Source organism: Macrotis lagotis, chromosome 1, assembly GCF_037893015.1.
Source record: "Macrotis lagotis isolate mMagLag1 chromosome 1, bilby.v1.9.chrom.fasta, whole genome shotgun sequence".
Classification (NCBI taxonomy): domain Eukaryota; kingdom Metazoa; phylum Chordata; class Mammalia; order Peramelemorphia; family Peramelidae; genus Macrotis; species Macrotis lagotis.
In genome coordinates, this window is record NC_133658.1 from 777381205 (window position 1) to 777407533 (window position 26329).

At 35.9% G+C, this 26329-nt stretch overlaps 1 protein-coding gene across 1 annotated transcript in view; it reads right to left on the reverse strand.

Annotated features, from left to right (window-relative positions):
- Positions 1–26329, reverse strand: part of LOC141506920 (platelet-derived growth factor D-like) — a 62077-nt gene that overhangs the window by 20557 nt on the left and 15191 nt on the right. Inside the window, exon 3 of the mRNA XM_074214131.1 lies at positions 21952–22150. Within this exon, the coding sequence (XP_074070232.1) occupies positions 21952–22150 (199 nt within the window). The remainder of the gene's footprint in view (positions 1–21951; positions 22151–26329) is intronic.

Genomic DNA, 26329 nt, shown 5'->3' on the forward strand with positions numbered 1-26329 from the left:
CCAAATCTGTGAATGGATCAACATAAATTTATGTGAAATAAAAATATTTTCTATTTCATTATTTTTCAACCCATAGTTTCAAGGTCCTGACACATATACTTTTGTTCTTTCTTCCATCCCATCTATCCATTCATCACCTTTGGGGGCTAGGAATATTATTTTAAATATTTCTACAAGAAAATAGATGAGTAATTCCATTGGATATAGTCACCATCCATTAATGCAAATCTGACAAAAAAGTCTAGGGATGAAGGGAATAAACCCAACATAAAATTGGCCATCTCTGACATTCTCATTCTGAGTTTTGGCTAGTCACTGAATCTTCCTGGCCTTAGTTTATGCAAGTACAAAATACAAAGGCAAGGTGGGAATGAGTTAGACTAGATAACCTTTGTAGTTTCTTCCAGTTCTGGGTCCATAATTTGATAAGCCTATGAATTGGGGCATCCATGAAACATGGTTTTTCTCTCTCTAGCTCCAATATTGGAATATTTCAGGGAGTCCAGGTTTTAGATAGTCTTCTCTTTAGGGAAGAAGAAATATAATATTTCCTAGAACCCAGGATAAAAGTCAAGACCCATCTCTAAGAAATATACTTTTCCATATTCTTTTAATTCACAAACATTTATTATTGTCAGACATGGTGTCAGATGCTGGATACTCAAGAATGGTGTAATGGAGAGGGCACTAAATTTGGAGTCAAAACACATGGGTTCAAATCCTATTTCTACTACATATTACCTCTGCTACCTTAGGCAAGTCTTCAGTTTCCAGTCTCAGGACTTTTCTAGTGTTTTGTACATAGCAAGTGATCAGCAAATATTCACTGAATTGACTTAAAACTCTAGCTCTAAATCCTATAAATGTTTCACGGTCAGTTGCCCATTTATTTGTGATGCTGCTAAAGTCACTAGTATTATTGAAAACATGCACAGAAAACAGCCTTCTCTAAATTTACTGTCCTATAAAGAACTTTTATCATTTTTTAAAAAAAAAAGATGGTGCAGCAAAAATAAAGAAAAAGAAAATTATGGAAATCAGCTTTTATCTTCCTCCACTCTAAGTTCATAGGTTCATAGATTTGGAGTACTAGGGGAGGTCATTTTCTCCAGTCCCCTTATTTCACTTATAAGAAAAAAGGAGGCCTAGAGGGATTAAATTATTTGTCTGAAATCATATAGGTCACAAGTAGTAGAACAGGGATATAAACCCATGTTCTCTAATTACAGATGCTGTACATTTTGCACACTTCCACAGCACTTCCCTTTATAAATATAAAGAAGAGTCAAAGAAACCTGTGATATTGAACAAAAGGTTATATGTGAATAATATACATATATTCACACATATGTATATTTCTATGTATGAATACATACATACAGCTATACGCATATACATATATATGTCTATTCTGTTTGGGTATGCAAGTGACTTTTGGTATCTGGTAATATGTCATGAGGTGGCATCATTACCAAAGACAGGGACTTGCCCCATTACATGCAAAGTTCAGGATATTGCAGGGCTCAGTAGGTGCAAAATAATTATTTTACTTCATTTATTGTTTTGTTTCTGTTTTTGTCCCCCTTCAGTAAAGACATGCTGTAGTCTAGTTGTAATCAATCCAGATTTAAATTGAATGAACTCTGTCTTGGGAAAGGAACCATTTTATCGCAGCAAAAGCCCTGAAAATAACTGCAAGCCAGCAGCAAGGATTACATAAATGGATTAAGAAGTGCTGCAATCATCCATTACAAGTGTCACCTTGAGATAAATACTGATGCTCACTTTTGCTGCTGGCCGCAGGTTATGAGCCTTGTGTAAGGGCTGATGGAGTGAACCAAATCCATTGGCTATGATTATTGGAATACATTTAGCTAACTTTGTGAAATGAAGAAATGCTATTAGCTGGGCAGGGTAACCTCTTCATAACTTGGATGGGGGTGGGGAGGGACAGTACTTAGATCTCCCTCCCTCCTTCCCCCCCACTAGACAGGGTCAGTCAGACAAGTCCAATGGTCTGTATGTACTTCTGCTTCAGGTCTACATTTTGACCCTTAGTGCATATCCAAGGACATGACAAGCTGCACTCTATTTAACATGATTTCAAAGAATTCTATAAAACAGGCAAATGTGTTTTTCCAAAAACGTCCTCCCTCTGAAAACTGAGAAATGCATCTTTCCATGGGTGGTTGTACAGCTGTCCTGGAATCAGTTCTCTTCTTCATCCAACACAACAAATATATTTACAATACAGACAGTTTCATGCCTCAGTTCACTGATGTGACTAAAAAGTAGTGGAGACACAGTGTGATTGGTATGAAATCCAGCCGACTTACAGATCAGGGGATTGAAACCACTGAGGTACTTAATTTAGAACTAGAACTAAAAGGTTCTTCTGGCTGGATGCAAATAACTTCAAAGCATTATTACAGACTTTTTGCTGGAGATATTGGATTTCTAGTCAAAGGAGACTGATTAAGCAGTGCACCAGAGCAGGGAGTTGAGCTAGAAGTACAGCAATTAGGTCCTTACAGTTCCTTCATCTGGGAGGGGGCATTGCGCTGTGAGTAACATGGTGACAAGCCTCCTGGGAAGAAGAGACTGTGCTGTGCAAACTCAGATAGAATGCTTGTATTCATTCATGCCTTAATCTATAGAGTTTGGCATTATAGATTAGCAGAGATACTCCTATCTAATTAAAGAGGTTTGTTATTTTCAGCTAATTTCTCCCATTTTGCTAAGGTGTATGCAGCTCCACAGTCTCTAGTTGGCTGTCATTTTGATTCTGAAGTCTGATTTTTCAGAGGGATTTGTAAGCACTAGTCAGATGTTTTTGGTTAAGAATTGACACCCTGTTAGGAAAGCTGAAAATGTATATACACTGTTCACAGGTTTTCTTTTAGAGATTTTCCACAACAGATTGCATGATATGATGGACAGAGTCATTTCTATTTTCATCTGCAGCTTCAAACTACAATCAAAACATCTGGTGGCTGTGCACGTCCAGGCTTGGAGATATTCGCTGACATCTGAACACTTGATTGGGAATGTAACAAGAACAATTACATGGGAGAAACATCTCTTGTTTGGTTTATTTATATTTTTCTGATACAGTAGGACTTGGGCTTAGGAAGGAACTGTGCTTAGGTTATTTTCTTCTGGTCCCTGGCAGAAAGTCAGCATGAAGAATTGAATGGAGTTGTGGTTTTGGAGCTGGCCTCTAATACTTATTAGTTATGTGACCCTAGGCAGGTCACTTCAGTCAATTTGTTATATTGCAGGCACTGGTTTAAATGCTGGGGATAGAAAGTTCCCTCAAGGAACTTACAATCTAATGAGGCAAGGCAACACATGAAAAAAGGAGACAGAAAAGCAGAGGGCAAAGAGAGGTTGAGGAAGGTAAATGATAATCTTTTAAACTTACATTTAAGCTCTTTCTGCTTCAGTTTTTTTCACCTTTAAAATGAAGAATTAGGACTAGGTGACTTAAGATGTTCCTTTCAGTTCTAAATCTATGATTCTGTAATTCTTTGGTTCTTGCAGGGCAATGGTGACTTGCCCAAGCTCACACAGCTAAGCAATTATTTTTAAGTGTCTGAAGCCAGAATGAACTCAGGTCTTCCTGACTCCAGGGCTGGTGTTTTATCCACTGCACCACCTAGCTGCCCCAATTGTATAATTCTTAATAAATTCAAGGAGCTTTGGTTTAAAGCCTTTAAAGAAGGTTCTGAAAATATCTTGTCACTACCTTCCTGTTCAAATGGTCTGTTGTTAAGTGTCTGAGGCAAGCCAGTTCAACAAGCATTTATTCATTCTATTTGTTTTTCAGTTATGTTCAATTCTTTATGAAATCATGGAAAATATTCGTGATTTTGTTGTTATAGTTACTTTTTTTGTTGTTGTTGCTATTGTTATTTTTGCAAAGACACTGGAGTGGTCTGCCATTTCCTTCTTCGGTGTGTCCCCAACTTACAGAAAGATTGAAGAACTAAAGCAAACACAGATTAAGTGATTTGCTCAAGATCTCATAGCTAGAAATCTGAGACCAGATTTGAACTCAATACTCTATCTACTGTACCGCCTACCTGCCCTTTTATTCCATTAGTAATGAACTAAATTATTGGCCCTCTACTATGTACAAGATAACTGTGCTAGACCTTGGAGAAGATTTAAAGTTTAGAACAGAAATTAGCCAGATTTCCTAGGGTGCATAATATTTTGTGGGTTATAATAGAACAATTGTTTATAGCATGAAATAATATATGTTCAGTATATTAGAGGAGTATAAGGGACTATGTGAAATAATCCCTATAGCACCTACCTCACAGAGGTGTTGGAAGGTCAAAATGCAATAATTTATTTAAAATACCTTAAAAAATTTAATATGAAGCAAATGTAAATTATTATTATTATGTAATAATTATTATTAATTCTATCGACTGGGAAGATCAGGAAAAATTTATGGAGGAATTAGCATTTGAACTAGGTTTTAAAGAAAGAGTGGGATTTCAACAGAGGCAATGGGAAAGGAATAGTGTGAAAAAAGGAGTCAAATAGTAACTAAAGGGTCTTTATGAAATTCAGGGAATAATCCTCCTTAGTTCAAGAAAGAATAAACTTGACAAAATTACAAAATAAGGCTAGAAAGGTAGAATGCTATGTTTGTGAAGACTGTCTAGAAAAAGCTAAGGAGTTTGCTGACTATCCATTAGTGAACCACTGGAGAAGTTTCTGTAAATGAGAGATGTGACCAGATCTGTGCATTATATAATTTTGACAGCTATGAGAAAGATGGATTGAGACCAGGTAAGGGTAGTAGTAAGAAAATCTTCTGGAAAGCAATAGTCTAGAGATGGTAATAGGAACTTGTATTAACAGAGTCCTAGTGGGACTTGACAGGTATTATGGAAGCAGAATGAATCAAATTGATGATCATTTGGATGATAATCATGACAACAATTTTGGGGTTCAGATATTTTTCAATTGGGTCAAGCTCTTCATGACCCTAACTGGGGTTTTCTAGAATGATTTACCATTTCCTTCTATAACTCATTTTAGAAATTGGGAAATTGAGACAAACAAGGTTGCCCAGAATCTCACAGTTGGTAAAGTGTCTGAGGGTGAATTTGAACTTGGAGAAATGAGTCTATCTGATTCAAGGTCTGACACTCCTATCTACTACACCACTTTGCTCCCCAACAACAACAATAGTTAGTATTTATAGAACACTTTAAGGTTGCGAAGTGCTTTGCATAAATGATCTCAATTTATGAGTGAGAGGATGGTAATACTGACAGAAATAAACTTAGAAGAAGAGCAGATATAAGAAGAAAATATAATGACCTTGGCTTTAAGGATATTGAGTTTAAAGTGGCAATGGGATATGCAATGGAGATGCCCATTGGGAACCCAGAAAAGAGACTGAGGCTTAATATATTAAGATTTAGAAATCATTCATGTAGAGGTAACCATTTAAACCATGGGAGTAAATAAAATTTCCAAGAAAGAACATAGAACATTTTACAGGGCATATGACCTGGGGCATATTGTAATGTAAATCATATCATTTTAATATATTTTATTTCAAGTGAGCTGTTATGGTTCAAAATTGACTGACAAGCAAAAGTCCTAATTTGAGCTTATCCTTTGGTGCTAAGCCCCTCCAAAACCCATGGGATACCAAATGACTCTCATGGAAGTCTTTGGAAGAATAATTATTAGCAGAAAATGAAAGAATACAAAAATGAAAGAACATTACTAAATGTTCTAAGCATTCTAAAATGGTTCCTTTGCCAGAGTATTTATGTAAAAAAAAGCTGTACTTTTGTATGTGAGAGAGATAAAAATGATTTTTAATGTGAATTTTAGATGAGCCATATCAACTCTTAAGGCTTAGTTTTCTTGTTTCAAAAAATGCAAAGTGGAATTGGACTAGCTGTTGTTTGATGTCCTTTCCAGTTCTGAATTCTGCTATCCCATGGACATGCAAAGAGAAGTAAAGAGGGCAGAATATAGAAGCATGCACGCAGAAAGGAATCAAATACAGGAAAAATACAAGAAAAAAGGATGAAGGAGACAGAGGAAAACCAATTAGAGGTGGGAGAAAAGTCAGAAAAGTATGCTGTCCCATAAAGTTAAGAGAAGGATATTGAGGAGGAGAAGGTGATGTGATGTCAAGGAGAATAAAAATTGATTCAAAGTTTTCTCTGGGATAAGGACATCCATGATGAGCTTTGAGACAATAGTTGGACTATATTAATGGGATAAGAAGCAAGATTCAAAGAGGTTGAGCAGAGAAAGTAGTAAGGAAATGGAGGTATCAAATAAAAATGATGAAGGGAATGAGAAAGATTGGACAGTAGCTGGATAAAAAAGGTCAAAAGAAGTTTTTTCTTCTTTTTCTCATTTTCCTAAAGGGAGAAAGAGACATGGCATGTTTCAAGGAGATGAGCAAGTCCCAGTGCACAGGAAGAACCTAGAAAGGCAAAAGGAAGAGTGCATGACTTCTGGCCCAAAGTCCTGTTAGAGATAGAAAGATGTAGTATAACAGATAGAGGGACCGACTTGAGCAAATAACTGTGATGCCTCTTGCTGAGACAGGCAGAAAAGAGAGGAAAATGAGTGATAACACTGAGATCCTCTTGTCTGGTGAGGATCGAGGGTTGTTATTTTTAGTGACTGCATAAACAACCTATCACAATTTAGGACAGTGTATCGTTCCATCTAATTCAATACATAAAGAATTAATATTCCCTCTAAAATGTTTCAGTCAAATTAGGTCAGTAAGCATTTATTTATTAAGCACCTTCTCATGGAAATAAAGAAAGACAAAAACAGTCTTTGAAGAATTCACAATTCAATGTGGAAAGTAATATGTAGACATGAGAATATCTAGAATGAACACTGAGCGGAGTCAAACAACCTAACCTTAATTTAGCAAGTCACAGAACTTCCTTTTGACTTAGTTTCCTCATCTATAAAATGTGGAAGTTGCATTATTTAACACAGTGATATTATCAGCTCTCATGTTTTCAATTATTATCTCTATGCAGGTGGCTCTCCTATCTTCTTGTTCCATCCTAATTTCTTTGGGAGCAGCTAGGTAGTATAATGGATAGAGTGAAAGTATAGCTGCAGTCAGGGAGACTCATCTCTCTGAGTTCAAATCTGCCATTAGATGTGTGATCCCGGGCAAGTCATTTGCCCTGCTTGCCTCAGTTTCCTCATCTATAAGATGAACTGGAAAAGGAAATGGCAAACTATTCCAATATCTCTGACAAGAAAACCCCAAATGGAGTTACAGAGTTGTACATGACTAAAACTGACTGAACAACAACTGCCTGTCTCCTGATCTCCAATTTCATATCTCTAATGGACTATTAGACATCTTGAATTGGATGTCATAACAGACATTTTCAACTCAATATGTCTAAGTCTGAACTCATTCTCTTCCAAATTTTTGTCTTACTGTTGAAGACACTAACTTTCTCCTGGTCAGTTAGGCTTGTAAATTAGATGTCATCCTGGATGTCTCACTTTCACTACATCAGTCTTTTGATCAGGGTCAAGTCCTATCATTTCTATTTCCTTTTCATATAATCCCCACTCTAGTTCAGACCTGCATTACTATATGCCTAGGCAGATGCAATAGCCTGCGAGTTGGTCACTCTGTATTCAAATACATCTTTCATCCAAGTATCAGTGATCTTCCCATAATGCAGGTTTGACTACATCACCTAGACAATAAATTTCAGTGGGTTTTTTTATTACTTTTGGACTTAATTATAAAATCTTCTGTTTGATTTTTAAAGCCCTTTGTAATTTGCCCCGTCCTATCTTCCTATACTTTATGGTCTCTATGGTTAGATGACCCTTCCTGTTACCTATACCCAATACTTCATCTTCTGGCTTTAAGTATTTCCCCTAGTTTCCCCCTATTCCTCCTCCCTTTTGGGCTTTCCTGATCTCCTTCAAGTATCAGCTAAAGTCCTACCTTCTGCAAGAAACCTTTCCCAGGCTTTTATATTTGTCCTTTCCTCTCTGAGATAATCCCTAATTGATCCTGTTTATATCTTGCTTGTACTTAGTTGTTTTCATGTTGTTTCTCCCCTGAAATTGTGAACAATTTGAGATTAGGGATTTTTTGTCTTCCTTTGTGGCACTAATCCTGGCACATAGGAGATACTCAATAAATGACAGTAGATTGACAGAATCACTTAGAAGTCTCTTCCAACTCTAAATACCCACACCTATGACTATTAACAAGTGATCCAAATTTGTTTGAACACAAAGTGATGGGGAAGGCACTAATTCCCAAATTTTATTTAAAATAGGAACCTCTAATTCATTTTCTATCTAAACCTCAAAGTTCCTGCAAATTATTTTACATTATATATTATCATATATAAAGAAAATTATATATTGTATACATATAATATAATACAATATAATATATAGATAACACAAATCAAAGAACGGCACTCTACCTCCTTTTCATATTATCCATTCTAGTTCACTTACTTTTGTTCACAGGACACTTTGCCATATGCATTTCTTTCATTATGTATAAATAAAAAAATTTCCATATTCTTAAATGGTTCTCATAAAAAAATCTGACTTAGGAAAGTTTAATAATAACATTATATAGACAGAGCTTGGAAGGATCTAGTTCAGTGTTTTTATTTTAAAGATGAGAAAATTGAAGTCCAGAGAGGTTAAAAAAATTACTGCAGCATTAGACATGCTGACCCTGGATTTGAACCCTGATCTTCTGGCTCCAAACAATGTATTCCTTTCACTAGACCTATTCTCTCACTCAACTCAACTAACACATTTAAAATGATTTGTTGTTCAATTATTTCACTTGTGATAGGCTTTTCATGACCCCATTTGGGTTTTTTTTTTGGCAAAGCTATTGAAGTGGCTTTCCATATCGTTCTCTAGTTCATTTGACAGATGAGGACACTGAGGCAAACAAGGTTAAGTGACTTGATTACTTACAAGATCACACAGTTAGAAGTATCTGAGGCCAGGTTTGAACTCAGGTCTTCCTGAGGAAAGGCACAGGGCCCTATCCATTTTCATCTAGGTGCCTCTGTGCTAATTGCTGTGAATGCAAAGACAGAAATGAAATACATCTTGCCCTTAAGGAAATTCCATTCTAATAGGGGAGAAACCATGTTCCCAAATGAGAATATAGAGAATACATACAGAAGTAATTTAAGGAGAGAGGGCACCACAGCTGGGGAGGTCAAAGAAGATTTTATGATGAAAATGGAACTTGAGTTGGAGTCTTAAAAGTGACCAAGGATTTGAAGAGGGCAAGATAAGAGGGTACATTCCATACATGGGAAATATTTACTGAGAAGACACAGAGATGTGGGAAGATAAGTAGGTTAGTATGTTTAGAATGCAAAATGAAGTGAGCAAAGTATGAAAGACCTGGAAAGGTAGGAAGGGGAAGGGGCCATATTGTGGAGAGTCTGAAATGTCACACAGAGGAGTTAATTTTTGATCCTAGAGGCAATTGAGAACCTGTAGAGTTTTTCAACGGTGGGAGGGACTGTGACATGATCAGCTTTGTCTTTTAGGAAAATCACTTTGGCAGATATTAGGAGGTTGAATTGCAGTGGGAGATTAAATAGGAAGCTCTGGAATTCTACAATTGATATCTTGAAAATAGGTTTTACTATGCCCTTTGTGACCTTCAGAGTCCATATGTGATAGCAGGTGATTTTGTCCCTTTTCAGTGTCATTTCCAAAACACCGACTCTGGAGTTCCTTTCTGTGGGGATGGGAAAAACAAAAGAATAAAAAGCAAACAAAAAACTCAGGCATTTACATTTCACCGGACTAGCAGGAAATAAATGTGGTGGCTATCTAGCTTTTAGTGCACATTTTAAAGGCTTTTGCTAATGGATTAATGTGTGTGTGTGTTTTTTTTTTTTTTGAATGATGAATCATCAATTCATTGTGAAAGACTTTTAACAAATTGCCACCTCAGGTTGAAAATGGAAAAGCATTTATTGTCATACCTATCCTTTGCCAGCTTCAGTGTTAATTCTGTAATTTAAGCAAATAGTTTTACCAAGCCATTCTCAAAATTATGCCTTATCAGACCACCTTTACTGGAGCTGTCCTCTCATCAATCTTCAGCCTGTCTACTTTTTCTTTCCTTTGTTTTTGCTACTGGCTTGTGCATGAGTGCCCAATTAAACTTCTTTGTGGCCTTAAAGATATTTAGTAATCATTTCTAAAAGCCAGCTCCAACCTTCAGAGACTTTGTAAGACACCTAACCAACTTCTTTATAAAATGCTGAGCTCAGTAGCAGCCTTTTTGTTGCAATTATCTGCTAGGTAAGTGAATGTGGTTGCTTCCTGATAAAAATGAAGCCAAAAAAGAAAAAGGTTAGCTTAGGTAGCACAGCAATACAGAGTGTTGTGCCAATTAAGGATATCCCTTGTAAAATTGCTTGGATTTCAGCAGCTGGAAGGGGGAATTGTTGATAAAAACATCATTTGATTTCAGAATTTTTTCTTCTTGAGCTCTGGCCCACAAACCTTTATTTTGTCCATTAAAAAGTGATCTGAGATAACTATTAGAAAAGTATATATTGATTTTTACCTATGTGCATTATTTTATGTTCACAACTATAAACACATAATTAGATTGTATAATATGCACATATAAATGTTCATGTAAACATATATATGTATATGTAGATACACAAAAACATACATACCCCTTCCTCATATTTTTAGTGTTCTGCAATCACTAGTTTTTCTATACTATCAAAGAAGAAAGGAAGATATGAAGAACAGGATTTTTTCATTAGGTGACTAAAATCTACCAGACTTTTCTCCAGATTCAAATTTAGCATGTATATATAATTTATTTATCTTTATGGAAATGACAATCTCACAAATGAGATCAGATTTCCCATATGCTAAATGAGTATATATATTAGCTGAAAATGTGTATGAGTATAATATTTTTGATTTGGAAATTCAGATGAAAACAATAATGATATTAAGAGCTAATCATCACAAAGAAGAGCATTTAAAGGTTTTCAAAGTGTTTAATGCACATTATTGTGATGACTTTTTTAATGTATAATGAGGAAAAAATTTTAAAATATTGGAATAAACTTAATTTTATGATGGTCTTGTAGTGGTTTAATTTTTAAAGGGGAGGGTGATTTTTTTTTTTTTTTACTTCAACAGAGGATGGTAACTTCTTGGTTTACAAAAGGCAGAGCAAGGGAGAAATTCAATAAATAGTCAATAAACATTTATGACATATCTCTCCATACAAGGAACCAAGTAGACTTCATTAAAACTAGAAATGATGGGTTCCCATTCTCTTAAAAGCTTTTTAAGAAATGGAGAAGATTCTAATAGATGTCAGAAGGCAATGATTATGTGTTTAGACTGATTTAATGAGACATAGTGCACCACCATACTACATAGTCACTTAGTGACCTAGATCCTCTCATGAAGACAAACTACTACATGATTTTCTTTCTTTTCTTTTCTTTTCTTTTCTTTTCTTTTCTTTTCTTTTCTTTTCTTTTCTTTTCTTTTGTTTATATTTCTATCCCCAGGGCTCAGCACAATATCTGGCACATTCCAGACATTTAACTTATGGTTATTGACTGACTGAGTACCTGGTTAAGGAAGTCATATTCATTGTGAGTCCACCGAGATGAGACTTCATTGAGTAAATTAATGGTACCTTGAGGACTAAAAAAAGAATGAATATGGGAAAAGAAAGATATGCTTTCATTTATTTTAACCAGAATGACTGCTAAAACATACACATTAATTAATTAGAGAACTTAAAGGCTGCCTATTTTCTCCAGCTTAGAACTGTCTTCTTATTTATATATATTAGAATTATAAATCCTAAATAATAATAAGAAATCTAATTATGAGAGTGGAGCTACAATACCTAATAAGTATACGGTCTTTCTGTGGAAGTCTCCATGAAATATTAGGAAAGTTTGGGAATTAGTGGGAAAAAACCCCAAAGATATTTCCTCCCCTCCAATGTTTTCTTTAAAAATTTAATGTATAAACAGTCATTACAGGATAAATAACATTGATTTTTGAACACTTCCTGGCTCAGGGGGTAAGTTGAAATCTGGACAATCACAAATCACACTAAATTACATAAACAGTGTCCAGGGGCAGATTTTTAAAAAATGCCAGAAAGGTTTTGAGTAAATAATTTCATATAGAAATTTAATGTTCGGCAATATTTTCTGATACTTTAAAACACACACACACACACACACAAGATATAAAGAAAGATAGTGCAGTAGAGTGAAAAAAAAACCACTAACTGGCTTCATGGTCAAGAGGAAATGTGTTTGGAAAGCTGCCTCAGAAACTTCCCAGCTGTATGACCATGGGCAAATCACCTAACATCAGTTTCTTTTCTACAAAATGAGGATAAAAATACCTGTAGGATTTATCTGAAAGGATATTTTTTGAATTAAATGAGATTATGTATGTTATATATTTGAAAATAAAGTTCAATAAAAATATCTTCTATTACTATTAATAATTTTGTTCACTGAATATGTGTCTACATTACTTTTATATATGACAATTTGTGACTTGCTAAGGATTGTCCCTGAATTTTCTAGGGGAAGGACAGGGACACTGACAGAATGTAATGAGTAGCATTACAAAGTTGTTAAAAGGGTCTAGAAGAGAAAAAGAGATTACATATGTTTGTGTTGGAGGGGCATCTTCATGGGAGAGGAAATATTTTCCAGTGAGGCTTTCAAATATGGTTGGGAAATCAAAAGACCAAGATGAGACAGATGATATTCTAATTAAGGACAGCAGAACCAGCAAAAGTACTGAGGTAGAAAGGTACATGAAGAACAGGGAATGGTCTAGTTTGACTGAAAAATGGTCTAGTTTCAGTCAGCAGGTAGCAGATGAGTAGAAGTTAAAGCTAGAAAATTAGGTAGGGATAAAATTTGAGGGGATTCTGCTGATACTGAATTGGGGTAGTAGTTAAGTAGTTTGGTTGTAATTTAGGAGGTAATGGAGGGGCATTGAATATTTTTTAGTTGGGTAAAAATGTGATCAGAAATTTTTATTTATTTAAGATTATTCTGGCAGTAATGTATAGTATGGATTAGAGGGGTTGAAACTATAAATGGAGAGATCTAGTTAGGAAGTTAATGCCATACTTTAAAATAAATAAAAGACAATGCAGGCCTAAAATTGATTTTTATTTGATCTGTTTAAATAAATTTCTCAATTGAGAAAAAAGTAAGAATGGAAAGAAAGTACAGAGACAAGGGAAATGAAAGGAGAACTGAACAAAATAATTTATTTTAAAAATTCTCTTTTCCTTCAGTCTCTTCCTTTTCCAGTCTATTCTTCACACAGCTGTTAAAACAATTCACAGGCCTCATTGTGTTATTCCCTTGCTCAATAAATTTCAAGGGTTATAGGAAAAAATACAAATAAAAAAGCTATAGAAAAATACAAATTCTTTAGCTTGGCATTTAAGACCTATAATCTGGTTTCAGTCTACTTTTACAGGTTTGTTTTATGTCCTGGGATCAAATACAAGTTCCTTTTCATGTATTAGCTAAATTCTAGCTGAATTTGCCCCGAAGCTGTTCCTAATCACAAGACATTCCATCTCCCACCATTTGCAACTCCCACTTTATACAAGCTATCCTCCTGCCTGCAATGCACTTCTTCCTCATCACCATTTCTTAGCATCTTTACCTTTCTTCAAGGTCAGCTCAGCTTCCAATTCTTATATTAGGTCTATTCTCATACCCTCAGCTACTAGTCCTGCCCACTTAACTTACTTTTTGTTACTCTGTGTTTACTTTCTATATCTTTTGTGTATATTTGTATGTGTACATGTAGTTTTTCCCAACAAAATGAAAGAAAGCTATTTAGGGGCAGGGGCTATTCCAATTTTGTCTTCCTGTCTTTAGTGCTTCATAAATGCTGATTAATTGATGTATTATTACCCTTACATTCTATCCTGCCTGGATTACTAGTTGCTTTCTAACTATACTTTATTTCAGGCATGGAAATTATAATATTCATACCTTTATTTTATTCAACTTATTCAATAAAGGTTTATTAATTATCTACAAGATACATGTTACCTTATTAGATGCTGGGCATACAAAACGAAACAATCAAAAAGCCATTACATAGATAATTATTGTATCAATTTATTTCCCTTTCAAAGCATGTGTCAGAAGAGAGTTGTTGTTTGTCCTTCCTTCTCTAAGAGGACTAATAACCTCCCAAGAGTGACTGGATCTAAATGAGGCAGAGCTGTGCAAAGCCATCAGTCTGAATTGAAGAGAATATTTGTCAGGATTAAATGTCAGGAAGGCATGAGTTTGAAGTCTGCCCCAGATACATATTATGTCTATGATTAACCTCTCAGCCTCACTTTACCCATTTGTTAAATGGGATAACAGTACCTAGCTCACAAATCAAATGAAAATAAAGAAGAAATGAAGAAACATTAAGCACTTTACAAAACTGTAAAGCACTTGTATTAATGCTACCTAATATTATTATTAACAATATTAGAAATAACAACAATGATTTTCAGTTTCCCATTTTTTTAATAAAATAAAAACTCTTTGATCGATTGTTTTTGCAAGGCAATGGGGTTAAGTGATTTTCCCAAGATCACACAGCTAGGTAATTATTAAGTGTCTGAGGCTGGATTTGAACTCAGGTCCTCCTGACTCCAGGACTGGTGTTCTATCCGCTGAGTCACCTAACTGCCCTTAAAATACAGACTCTTTGAAGAGGTATTTATGCCATACATAATCTGGCTCCAGTCTACCTTTCCTAATAATTTCCTACTGTTGTGGCTTAATACTCGTCATTCTAGCAAACTGGCTTACAAAGCAACCTCTGAAATAAATATTTCAACTCTTGGTTTCATGCTTTCACATTGTTCCTTATGCCTCTTTTCCCTTTTACCTCTTGGAAGTTTTTGCAAAGCTCAGGTCATCTATCACGTTCCAGGCTAAGTTTTCCTGATCACGACAATTGCCAGTGCTCCCTTCTACCTCACAGTGCCTTATATTTATTTCTTTATTTACATCTGGTTGCCTTTAGTAAAACATAAATTCTCTGAGGGTAGGGAACATTTTACATTTTGTTTTTGAATCCTCAGAACTTAGCACAGAGTCTTGAAGTCAATCGATCAATAAGCATTTATTAAGTGCTTACTGGATTTAGCACCAGTGATACAAAGAAAGGCAAAAAAAAACAGTCAGTCCCTATCCTGAAAGGAGCTTACATTCTAATAGAGGAGAGATCATGTAAATGACTAGGTGTATACAAAACACATAAAGATTATATGAATATAATTTGAAAGGAGAAAGGTAAGGGGATGGTAAAGGCCTCCTGGAAAAGATAGAAGTTGTATTATAAAATAAGCAAAGGAAACTAAGAAGTTGTCAGGAGGCAGAGTAAAATGAATATAGGAGAAACGGCCAGGGTAAAGGCAAAGAGATGGGAGATGAAATGTAATGTGAAAGGAACAAAATGAAGACCAGTTTAGGTGGATCATAGAATTCATAAATGGGATCAAAGTGTAAGAAGATAAGAAGGTTTGGAAGGGACCAAGTTATGAAATGACTTTAATGAAAAACAGGAGAATTTATATATAATCTTGAAGATAAGAGGGAGCCATTGCAGCTTTATTATGGAAGAAGCAACAGATTTATGCATTAGAAAAATCACTTTGGCAGCTGAGTGGGATAGCTGAGGCAGAAAGACAATCCATCAGTAAACATTTACCAAAAATCTAATTGTGACAGACACTGTGTTAAGCACTGGTGATACAAAAAGGGGCAGAGGAAAGTCCTTGCCGTCAAGAAATTTATAATCTAATGGGAGAAACTTCATGTAGACAACTACATACAAAGTAAGCTACTTTGTATAGCTTGAATTGGATAAAGAGGAAATAGTTAATAGCAGAAGAAAGGCAATAGAATTAAAAGAGGTTGGAGAAGATTCCAGTAAAAGACCAGAATTTTAAAGAAAGCCAAGGAGGTCAGCAGGAAGATTTGAGGAGAGAGAGAGAGAGAGAGAGAGAGAGAGAGAGAGAGAGAGAGAGAGAGAGAGAGAGAGAGAGAGAGAGAGAGAGAGAGACAGAGAGAGAGAGAGAGACAGAGAGAGAGAGACAGAGAGAGAGAGACAGAGAGAGAGAGACAGAGAGAGAGAGAGAGAGAGAGAGAGAGAGAGAGAGAGAGAGAGAGAGAGAGAGAGAGAGAGAGTGCTTTAGGCTTTGGGTCAGCCAAAACAAAACAAGACACCAACACAGACAACTTTTACAGTTGTCTAGTTGAAAGGGAATGAGAACTTGAACAATGATTGTGGTTCTACAAGAGCAGAGAAGATGGAAATAAAAGCTGTTTTGAAGGTAGAAACAAAAAAAGATTTGGCCATAGATTGCACATGGTAGATTCTAAAATCTGTTATGTTACAAATGGTTTACTTCAGTTCATCCTCACCTCTCCTCACCTCCACTCCCTGTCTCTCCTTTTTTGGGTTGGCAGCTAGGTGGTGTGGTGGATAAAACACTAGCCTTGGAATCAGGAGGACTTGAGTTCAAATTTGACCAGACATTTGGCACTAACTTGCTGTGTGACCTTGGGCAAGTCACTTAACCCTGACTGCCTTGCATCTGGGGTCATGTTCAGTCATGAGGAGAAAGTGAAGCTGGTGACTTAGCACAGCACCTCCTTACTCAAATTCAATTTATGTGCTTGTCATGGCATCACATCCCTGATGTTATGGTCTTCTTTGAGAATGAAGGATAAATATTATCATGATCATCATTAATAAAATTTCATTAAGGTCTCCATCACTTATCAATTGTGAAATCTTCAGTAAAGCACAGTCTCTCTGAGCCTCAGTTTCTCCAGTTAGAAATGTGGATAATATTTGTGCTACCTACTTCATGGATTTGTAGCAATAATAAAATGGAATAAAATAATGTAGCAATGTAATGTACTTGATAACTGTATTGTTCCATAAATGTCCTTTTAAAAACTGTTATTAGTCCCATCTCTGCTTTCTTTTTTATCCTCATTGAATATAAATGTGACACTATTTGTTGTACATATGTACTCTTACTCTTTAGGCAAGGCTTCTCTTGCCAGTTTGAGTCCACAGGTGTCTCTGAGTCCCTGGAATGATAAACAATTAAATAAAGCGGTATTTATATAAGTTTGGAAATTGTAGGGGTTTACCAGGATTAAACCAAATGGTGAAAATATGCCTTCAGGCAATTCTAAACAAGAGATTAAGAGAGAGAATGAAAGCCATCTGAAAGAGGGATTGTGTTTATATGATCACAAACAAATAGGATGTCATCCTGACTTCTCTGGCAAGATCAGCTTAGTAACTGAACATGCAATTTTAGAGGAGAATTTTATGTGGAATTCTCCATTTGGATAAGTACCAAAGCTGAACCACTAGTTAGTTATTTATTTGTCAATACCTGTCTCCAGAATTCATGCTCGATGAATCATGAGGATAACATTTTTTTTTTATGATATGAAGGGGATTAATAACACCTCAAAAATGTCTAAAAGATCATATATAATTCTTATTTTTTGCATATCATAACTCATAAAAAAGAAATAAAGAAGAGATTAACATCTTATTATTGTTTGATCATTTTCAGTCATGCCTGGCTCTTCACAACACTATTTGGGATTTTCTTGACAAAGATACACTGGATTTGCTTCTCCAACTCATTATATAGGTGAGGAAACTGAGGCAAACAGGGTTAAGTGACTTATCCAGAGTCACATAGGTAGTGTCTGAGGCAGAATTTGAATTCATGTCCTGACTCCTCACTCTGTCACACTATCTACACACTTTAACTTCTTCCCCAATGCCTAAAAAGCATGCCCCATGTTTCCTTCATCTTCAAAACACTCTCACCTGATCCTTCCATTCCTGCCAAACATTGCCCAATATTTAGCCCTTTAGGCTAAACTCAAAAAGGTTTACTACAATATATGCCTCCATTTTCTCTCCTCTCACTCTCTTTTTAACTCCTCACAATCTGAGATCTGACTATAATTCCCCTGAAAATTGCTCTCTCCAAAATTGCCAGTGATCTCTTGATTACCAAATTCAGTGGACTTTTCTCAGTCCTTATTATCTTCAACTTCTCTCTATATATCAACCTTTAATGTTATTGAACACCCTTTTCTCCTTGAGAGTTTCTTTTTTCTATATTTTCAGTATGCCATTCTCTCCTGGTTCTCCTTCTACCTGAGTGTTTCTTCTCAGTCTCCTTTCCTAAATTTTCATCCAGACCACACTCTTTAACCATGGGTATCCCACAAGGTTCTGTCCTAGGCTCTCTTTTCTCCCAAATACTATTTCACTTAGTAATCTCATTAGCTCCCATGGATTTAATTACTATCTCTATGCTAATGATTATTAAATTTACCTATCCTGCTCTAAACTCTCTGCTGAACTCCCATATTGCATCTCCAACTTCTCTTCAGACATCCTGACCTGGATGTCCATTAGAAATCTTAATTGCATTAAATTATATGAAAGGTAGATGGAGAGGAGTAGTATAGGAAAAAGATAATAAATATCTTAATTGTATAAAGCCATAACTCTTCTCTCCACCTACTTTATTATTATCATTGAGGGTAATACCATCCTACTAGTCCCTCAGGCTTGCAACTTAGATGTCATCCACAGATTTTCCTTATTCCCCACCTTCTATATCCAATCTTATACCAAAATCTGTAAATTTCACTTTTGCAACATTTCTCAAATATGTCTTTTTCTCTCCTCCGATATTGCTACCACTGTTCACGTCCTCATCATCTCATGCCTAGACTATTCCAATAGCCTATTGCAACCCTTGAGTCTGTCTATCTCTAGTCTATTTACTTCAGTCCATCCTCCATTTATCTGCCAAAGTGATGTTCTTAAAGCACAAGTCTGATCATGTTATCACTTTACTTCATAAACTCCAGTAGTTCCCTAACATCTTCTACTTGATCTTCAATACCCTTCATAACCTATCTTCCTCTTACTTTTCTAATCTTCTTACAACATATCATGTACATTTATGCTTGCTTGTTGCATTTTCTATTAGATTGTGAGCTTCTTGAAGTTAAAAACTTTATTTTTCCTCTTTTCATGTCTGAAGCACTTAGCATGTTTGGAACATAGCTGGTACTTAATAAATGTTTATTGACTGACCATCTGAGCCTTTTTGTGAATGTGTCTTGCTGATGACTCAGTTTGATTTTACTCCTTTCTAATCATTGCTTCAGTTAATTGCATTATTTTCTGATAGAAGAAAATACAGAAAAAAACATAGCCTTAGGTTTATTGTATTTCCTCTTATTCCCAATCAGCTAGGAGTTCCATCTTTTTCTGGTTTCTGACTTCAGGTAGTAAATCCAGGGAGGAGTTTAATTTAAGTGAATAGTTATATTTAGCCCCAAATGACTAGAGTATCAATGTGTTTCCTCAGGACAATCTTGTGTTCTTATGAGGGCTGGAGAGGTAGCATGGAGCAGTTAGCAGAAGGCTAGCCTTGGAATCAGGAAGACCTGGTTCTGTTTCATATTGTACCTTTAATACCTCTTGACAGTGTGACCTTCAGTAAGTTATTTAATCTCAGTGCCCCTAAACAACTCTCTAAATTACCAGAGAGATGTACAGAGTTTATAAAGAAATTACAAGATTGGATAAAAAAAACCCCACACCATGCTATATAAAACAGGACATGATTTTCTCTTTTATGTAAACACTCTCATTGTATGACCATGACACTTCTCAAAAAACTTAAGTGGTTTCCTATTGGGATCAAAGATAAACTCCTTTCTCTGTTAATCTCAGCATAGTCTGCCCTTTTCCAACCTTTCAAATCTTTTTTACAATTGATGTCCTTTTTCACATTTTATAATTTAAACACTTTTATCTATCAGCTATTTCTTACGTGGTAAGTTTCAACTCCCAAATCCATCTCTTTGTTACTCATTGTGCTCCATTCCCAGAAGGAACTCTTCCTTTCAGTTTTATTCCTTGAAATTCCTGTTTTTCTTCAAGACTCAGCCCTAGAGCTTTTATTCAAAAAATATTGCCTGTTTTCCCCAGATGCTAGGGCACTAGCTCCTCAAACCCCTCTGGATTCCTCTTATTTCTTCTTTGCCCTATTAGACTATAAGGTCCTTAAAGGCAAAGACTTGGCATTGTGGCAGACTTAGTATTGTGCCTTAAGTGTCATAATCTAAACTTCTTGAGGACTTCTTTTGTAAACTTTCCATTTTTTCCTGGTGCTTAGCATGGACCTCTGTATACAAGAGATACTTGATACATTTTTTTAATTATTGAATTATTGTGGATGTCAACCAGTCTCTATAGTATTCCTTTTGCAGAAAACTCTTACTATTCCTAGAAAATAGAAGCAAGAACCTAGAAATTATTTGTTCCATGGGTGCTTCTCATGCACTGTCCTCCCAATAATATGAGAAAGAGAATTTAATATGATAGAAGAACAATGGATTTGGAGTCAAGGGACCTGATTTCAAATCTTGAACCTTTTGAGTACTATCTCTGTGATTTTGGAAAAATCCTAAACTATAAAATAAAGTAGTTGGACTGAATATTCTCTAAGGTTCTTTCTAGTTCTAAATTCAGTTTTCTGAGCTTTTACCTATTTTGACTTTGTTTTTTCCTTCTATAAAATGAGATGGTTGTATTTGTTGATCACTCACATGCCCCTTTCACCTTTATACCTATAATTTTTATCATTGAGATGCAGAGAAGGTTTTGTTTATGTTATACCAAGAGGGGAATGACATGGGCAAAAATGAGTCATGGGAGAGAATCTATCCTTGGATAGATCTTAGAGGCAGATAGAATGGTAGTATGCAGTTGTCATGCAATACAATTGCTATCTGTATTAAAAGTGCACCTTCACCATCACTAATATACTAATGTTATTACTCAGTGAAATCTTCATCTTTTCCTCCAAAGTTTTGAAAATCTAGTTACACTCCTGGGTAAACAAAGGGACATAATAAGATCACATAATGTAACTGGGGGTAGCAAAGGAAGGTCATTCCTGGAATAATGAACAGAACTTTGATCTTGGAGAAAAAACATGTCTGTGCTTGTTACTACAAAATAGTTTTATAATGTTGAGCAGGTCTTGAACTCCCCATAACTCACTTTTCTCATTTATTCTTCCTGGACACTCCATCTCCTAACTCCATTATCTTAGCATTGACTATCCCTTGGCTTCCTTAAAACTCAGCTCAAGCAAAGCTCTACATGTAGTCATTCCTGATTCTATTTCCACACCCCCATAATCCCAAATGTTGGTGTTCTCTCTCTCCCCCCAAACTACCTTATATTTACATTGTATATATTTACTTCGTACATATATATGTGGACATGCTACTACCCATATTATAATGTTAGCTTTTCAAGGGCAAGTATTGCTTTATTTTTTATTTTGTCTTGAGCACTTTGCTCAATGCCATAGAAGACCCTTAACAAATGAATCTGTTTATTCATTGTCTGGTCTGTAAAAAATAGGGATATTAACATTTTTTCTGGCCTGAGAGGAGATTGGAACATATGATTTCTTGATCCTTTTGAAGCTTGGATTTATACACAGCCTAGAATTGACTTTGTTCTTTCCTGGGAATATTAACTTGTCTTTACACAAGCAAAAACTATTCAGACTAAAGACAGAAAATTCATTTTAAGTCTCTAAAGTATGATCATTCAACCAGACAGATACTTATCAGTTAATTTGAGGTAATATAAGTGCATTAATGAACTTTACAGTCTATTACCATTATAATAATCAACTTCTTATTAAGCAAATGAACAACCCTGGTAAAGAAATCCCAAAAGACTCTTTCTTACCTTTGGATTTCCTGTCATAGTAAAACCTGCCTCGATATTGAGGGGTATCCATATACAGATTTTCAAGATCTTCCTGCCAGGTTTCTGGATTAAAGTGCTTGAGCAGGTCTTCCACGGTGTCAAATCCAGCTACTGTCTGATCGAGAGCATCCGCTGTGAGTGTGGGATCGGTCACTGATGGAGAGTGATAGGATACCCCCTAAGAGTGACATACAACTCAGTGTACTCAGGGAAAAAAAATGCCACACCTATGAAATACAACAATCATTTAGTAATGGTAATTTTTTAAAAAAAAATGTTGCTCAAAGTGGGATGGGTGAACACAGCATTCCAGTGATCCCAGGTCATGCCACACTAAAAAGCAAATGCCATTTCCTTAACTTCAATTTCAAATTAAACCCTCATTAGACTTTTGCAAATTAAAAGTTAAAGAAAACCTTTCAAAAAATGAAACCAACTCATGGTCAATTATGGAATTGAATAATACAAATGGAAATAGCTAAGTCATTTGAAATGTTTCCTTCATAAGTATAATTTGATAGTTAACATAAAGTTCATTCGAAATTCTTATGCACTGTTGTTCCTGTAGGAACACATAAGGTAACAGTGACAAACCAACATGCTGAGGCTCTCCTTTGTCCATCTTTAGTCCTCTACATATCATCACTGACCCTGCTCAGGAAAAAAGGGGAAAAGAATGCCTCTTTTGGTGGGTCTTCAATTACTGAAAGTGCTACTTGAACTAGTGTGGATACACCTTGAAAAAACTTATTGTTCAGTGAAGTCTATTTTCCCTGCCACAAGGCTAATTAGTGGAAGCTTCAGCTCTTTAGATAAGGGTGGAAAAATCACATGGGAACCTAATTAAAGAATAGTGTTGTGGTTTGCTAATGATCATGACCATCATTAAAACATCTTCAGGAAGATATGGAGTGACTCCAAAGGACAAGATAACGTTGGCCACCTGAAACAGAGTGGGTTTTCTGGTACCAAATGCATTCCTGTTAAATTTCCAAGACTCCCTTCACTAACCCTTGTCCAATACAGGGGCAAATGAACCATGGCTCCAAAGGCTATGTAAAAATTTATGAGCCATTTCAGGGAAATGGAGAGCATGGATCTTCAGCTGTGCTTTCAAATGTAGTCATAGGAATTGCCAAGTCAGTTTATCCCCCAAAGGACAAATAGTTCCTAGCATTATTAATTGAAATTAAATGAAAACTTGCTTCCCTCAAAAAAATTTCAGTGACCTATGGGAGAAACTTCAGATACTACAAAGTGAGTGGCAGAAATGCCTATCTATCTATCTATCTATCTATCTATCTATCTATCTATCTATCTATCTATCTATTATCTCTCTCTCTCTCTCTCTCTCTCTCTCTCTCTATATATATATATATATATATATATATATATATATATGGGTTTGCAAGGCAATGGGGGGTGTTAAGTGACTTGCCCAAGGTCACACAGCTAAGTAATTATTAGGTTACTGAAGTCAGATTTGAACTCAGTTCATCCTGACTCCAGGGCTGGTGCTCTATCCACTGCCCCCCCATCTATATTTTTAATTAATGTTAACATTCTATTATTTTCCAAGTTCCTTCAAGTGAGATGGGAATTTCCATTGCCACCATGAGAAGACTTGATTTGGAGGGGGAGGGGTACGAGGTATAATCACTTACCTTCAAATATTTGAAGGACTATTATGTAAAGGAAGGACTAGTTTGCTCTATTGAGCACTAATGGACAGATCCAGGAACAAAGGGAAGAAGTCATTTAGCTTGATGTCAGGGGAAAAAAATTCTGAATATTTAGAGCTATCCCAAAGTGGTATGACACAAGATGTCTAGGAGGTGATGTATAGCCTCTCTTTGGAAGTTTTCAAGCAGAGGCCAAATGACCTTGTGAAGTATGGGTGCATAGACAGTGCCTGAGGTCATTTCCACCTTTCCATAATTCTATGAACTGAGAAAGTAGAGGGTGAGGAGTTGCTTGCTGACTGGTATTAGCTAGTTCTTTATTTCAGACCTTAACCAGACTGAGGTGGTAGTGATTTTGGTCTATATCTGATAGTATCATAATTATATTATCATCACTTGGTTCCCCAGAAAGTACAATCAGCTTTTTTTCAAATAGGATAGTGGATACCCCTTGTCCTGTATTCTTCTCTCTGATTTGGAGTCCAGGGTTGAGATTCACTAGGAGTGACTGCAACCCTTTCTTTATACCTCTGTTCTTGTGACTTCAGAGTTCAAAGAATTCTAAGTCTCGTTTCAGGGTTGTACAGCATAAAGTAAAAGATTAGTAGTCATCTCAAGAACTTGAGTTGAGTTAATCTGGTTAAATGTGGAATAACCACTTAATTTTTTATAGTTGGTTTAAATTAACCTGAATTACCTACATCTAAGGATCTCTCTTTTTTAGGGGATCAATGCAAACATTTTGCAGGTGATTATAATTCTGCAGACAAGGTTTATCATTTTTTTTATTCTTCTTAGTAGCCATATTTGGAATTGGAATGTAGAGACAAATTACTGGAATGAAGTCTATAGAGTTATAGTGAAATGAAGACTGAAGTGATTATCTAATTGTGAGGCACATAAGTGAATAATTCTGAAGAAAGCAAAAAATGAGCATTGAGTTAGTTTCCTTAGTATCTATATGCCCCCAATTATGCAGATAATTTTCAATTCATTTAATCTTTGCTGGGTAGGCTGAGGTACTGAAAAAACACTGACATCTGAACCAAAGTGGGCACACAGCCAAATGTAAAAGCTTTGGAAACTACTTTAGGATTATGGCATTTTGGGAAGGGGAAGAAAGAAGGAAGGAAAGAAAAAAAGGAAACAACACAATTTATTTCCTTTCAAAATATAGATATATGAAGCAACAAATTCAAATATCCAGAAAAGTTTGTGATAAGTTCTCAAAAAGCAGAGACAATACTATTTTTGAATTTGTTTCTAAAGGCTGCTAGATCATGGCAAATCTGGAAGATGTTTTTCATAGTTAATAGCTAAGAGTGGCTCTCCATCCCAGGGAGTTCTGGGGACAAAACTGGGATACACTAAGTGAAAACAGGTGTAATATTTTCCCATAACAATAAGCATCTCCTGGGCTCTTCCTTAAGATACTCTAAGTTTGAACTAAATAAACCTCTTAAATTCATTTGTCAAATGAATTTGAAAGATAGTTGAATTATTTTAAAACAAACTCTAAAAATCCAAATCAATATGAATAAAAAAAACAATCAAAACAAGACATACACCCACATTGCTTTATTTTCAAGATAGCCACAATTAGAACCTAGTCTTAGGACTTAACTGTCCCCACAAAAGATTTTTTTTTTTAGTTTTTTGCAAGGCAAATGGGGTTAAGTGGCTTGCCCAAGGCCACACAGCTAGGTAATTATTAAGTGTCTGAGACTGGATTTGAACCTAGGTACTCCTGACTCCAAGGCCTGTGCTTTATCCACTACGCCACCTAGCTGTACCCCCAAAAATTTTATAAAGAAAAGATGAGACTCTCCTTTGCCAGTCTCAGATTTTATTTCAGACTGAACTCCAACTCAGCAGTGCTCACAATGGATGATGATAATATTTTGTCCTTAATTCTCAAAAAAGACCACGACATTAGGGAGGCAATGTCATGACAAGCACATACATTGGATTTGAGTAAGGGAGATGCTAAGTCACCAGCCCCAGTTTCTCCTCGAGAGCCATCTGTGTCCCATGGCCAGGTATGAATCAAGACAACTGGAGATGGCTCTGGATGTAAACAATCAGGGTTAAATGACTTGCCCAAGGTCATACAGATAGTAAGTGTGAAGGATCTGAGACTAGATTTGAACTCAGGTTCTTCTGACTCCAGGACTGGTTTTCTATCCAGCACCACCCAGCTGCCCTTACATTGGATATAGGATCCTTAGACAACACCTAAGTCTTCCAGAAGATTCCTAAGAAGATGAGGAGAATCTCTCCAGGCAATTGATATTCCTTGAAGTTTCATTTAATGATTAAAAAATTCTATCCTTAGGAACTAAATCTACAAGAGGTCTCTGAATTAGAGGACTCCCAGAAGCCAGATAAAACAAATAGACCCTTTTAAGAGGAGCAAGTTAAATGGGAGCTCTCCCTGGTACTGCAACTGGCCCAGTTTAAGTTTATCATACTTGTTTAGGATCACACTATTTCTAGGGTGCATCATTTCACTTAATATTCACTCTTGTTCTGCTCTTCAGAGGTTATGGGGATGATTTTAGTGTATCACATTTAGTTTTCAGCCTATGTAGTTGTCCAACCTGCTTCCATTCCTTTGGAGCCCTCCAGAGTCCTTAATCAGGATTAGGTAATGTTCACCTGCATTCTGAGTTCTA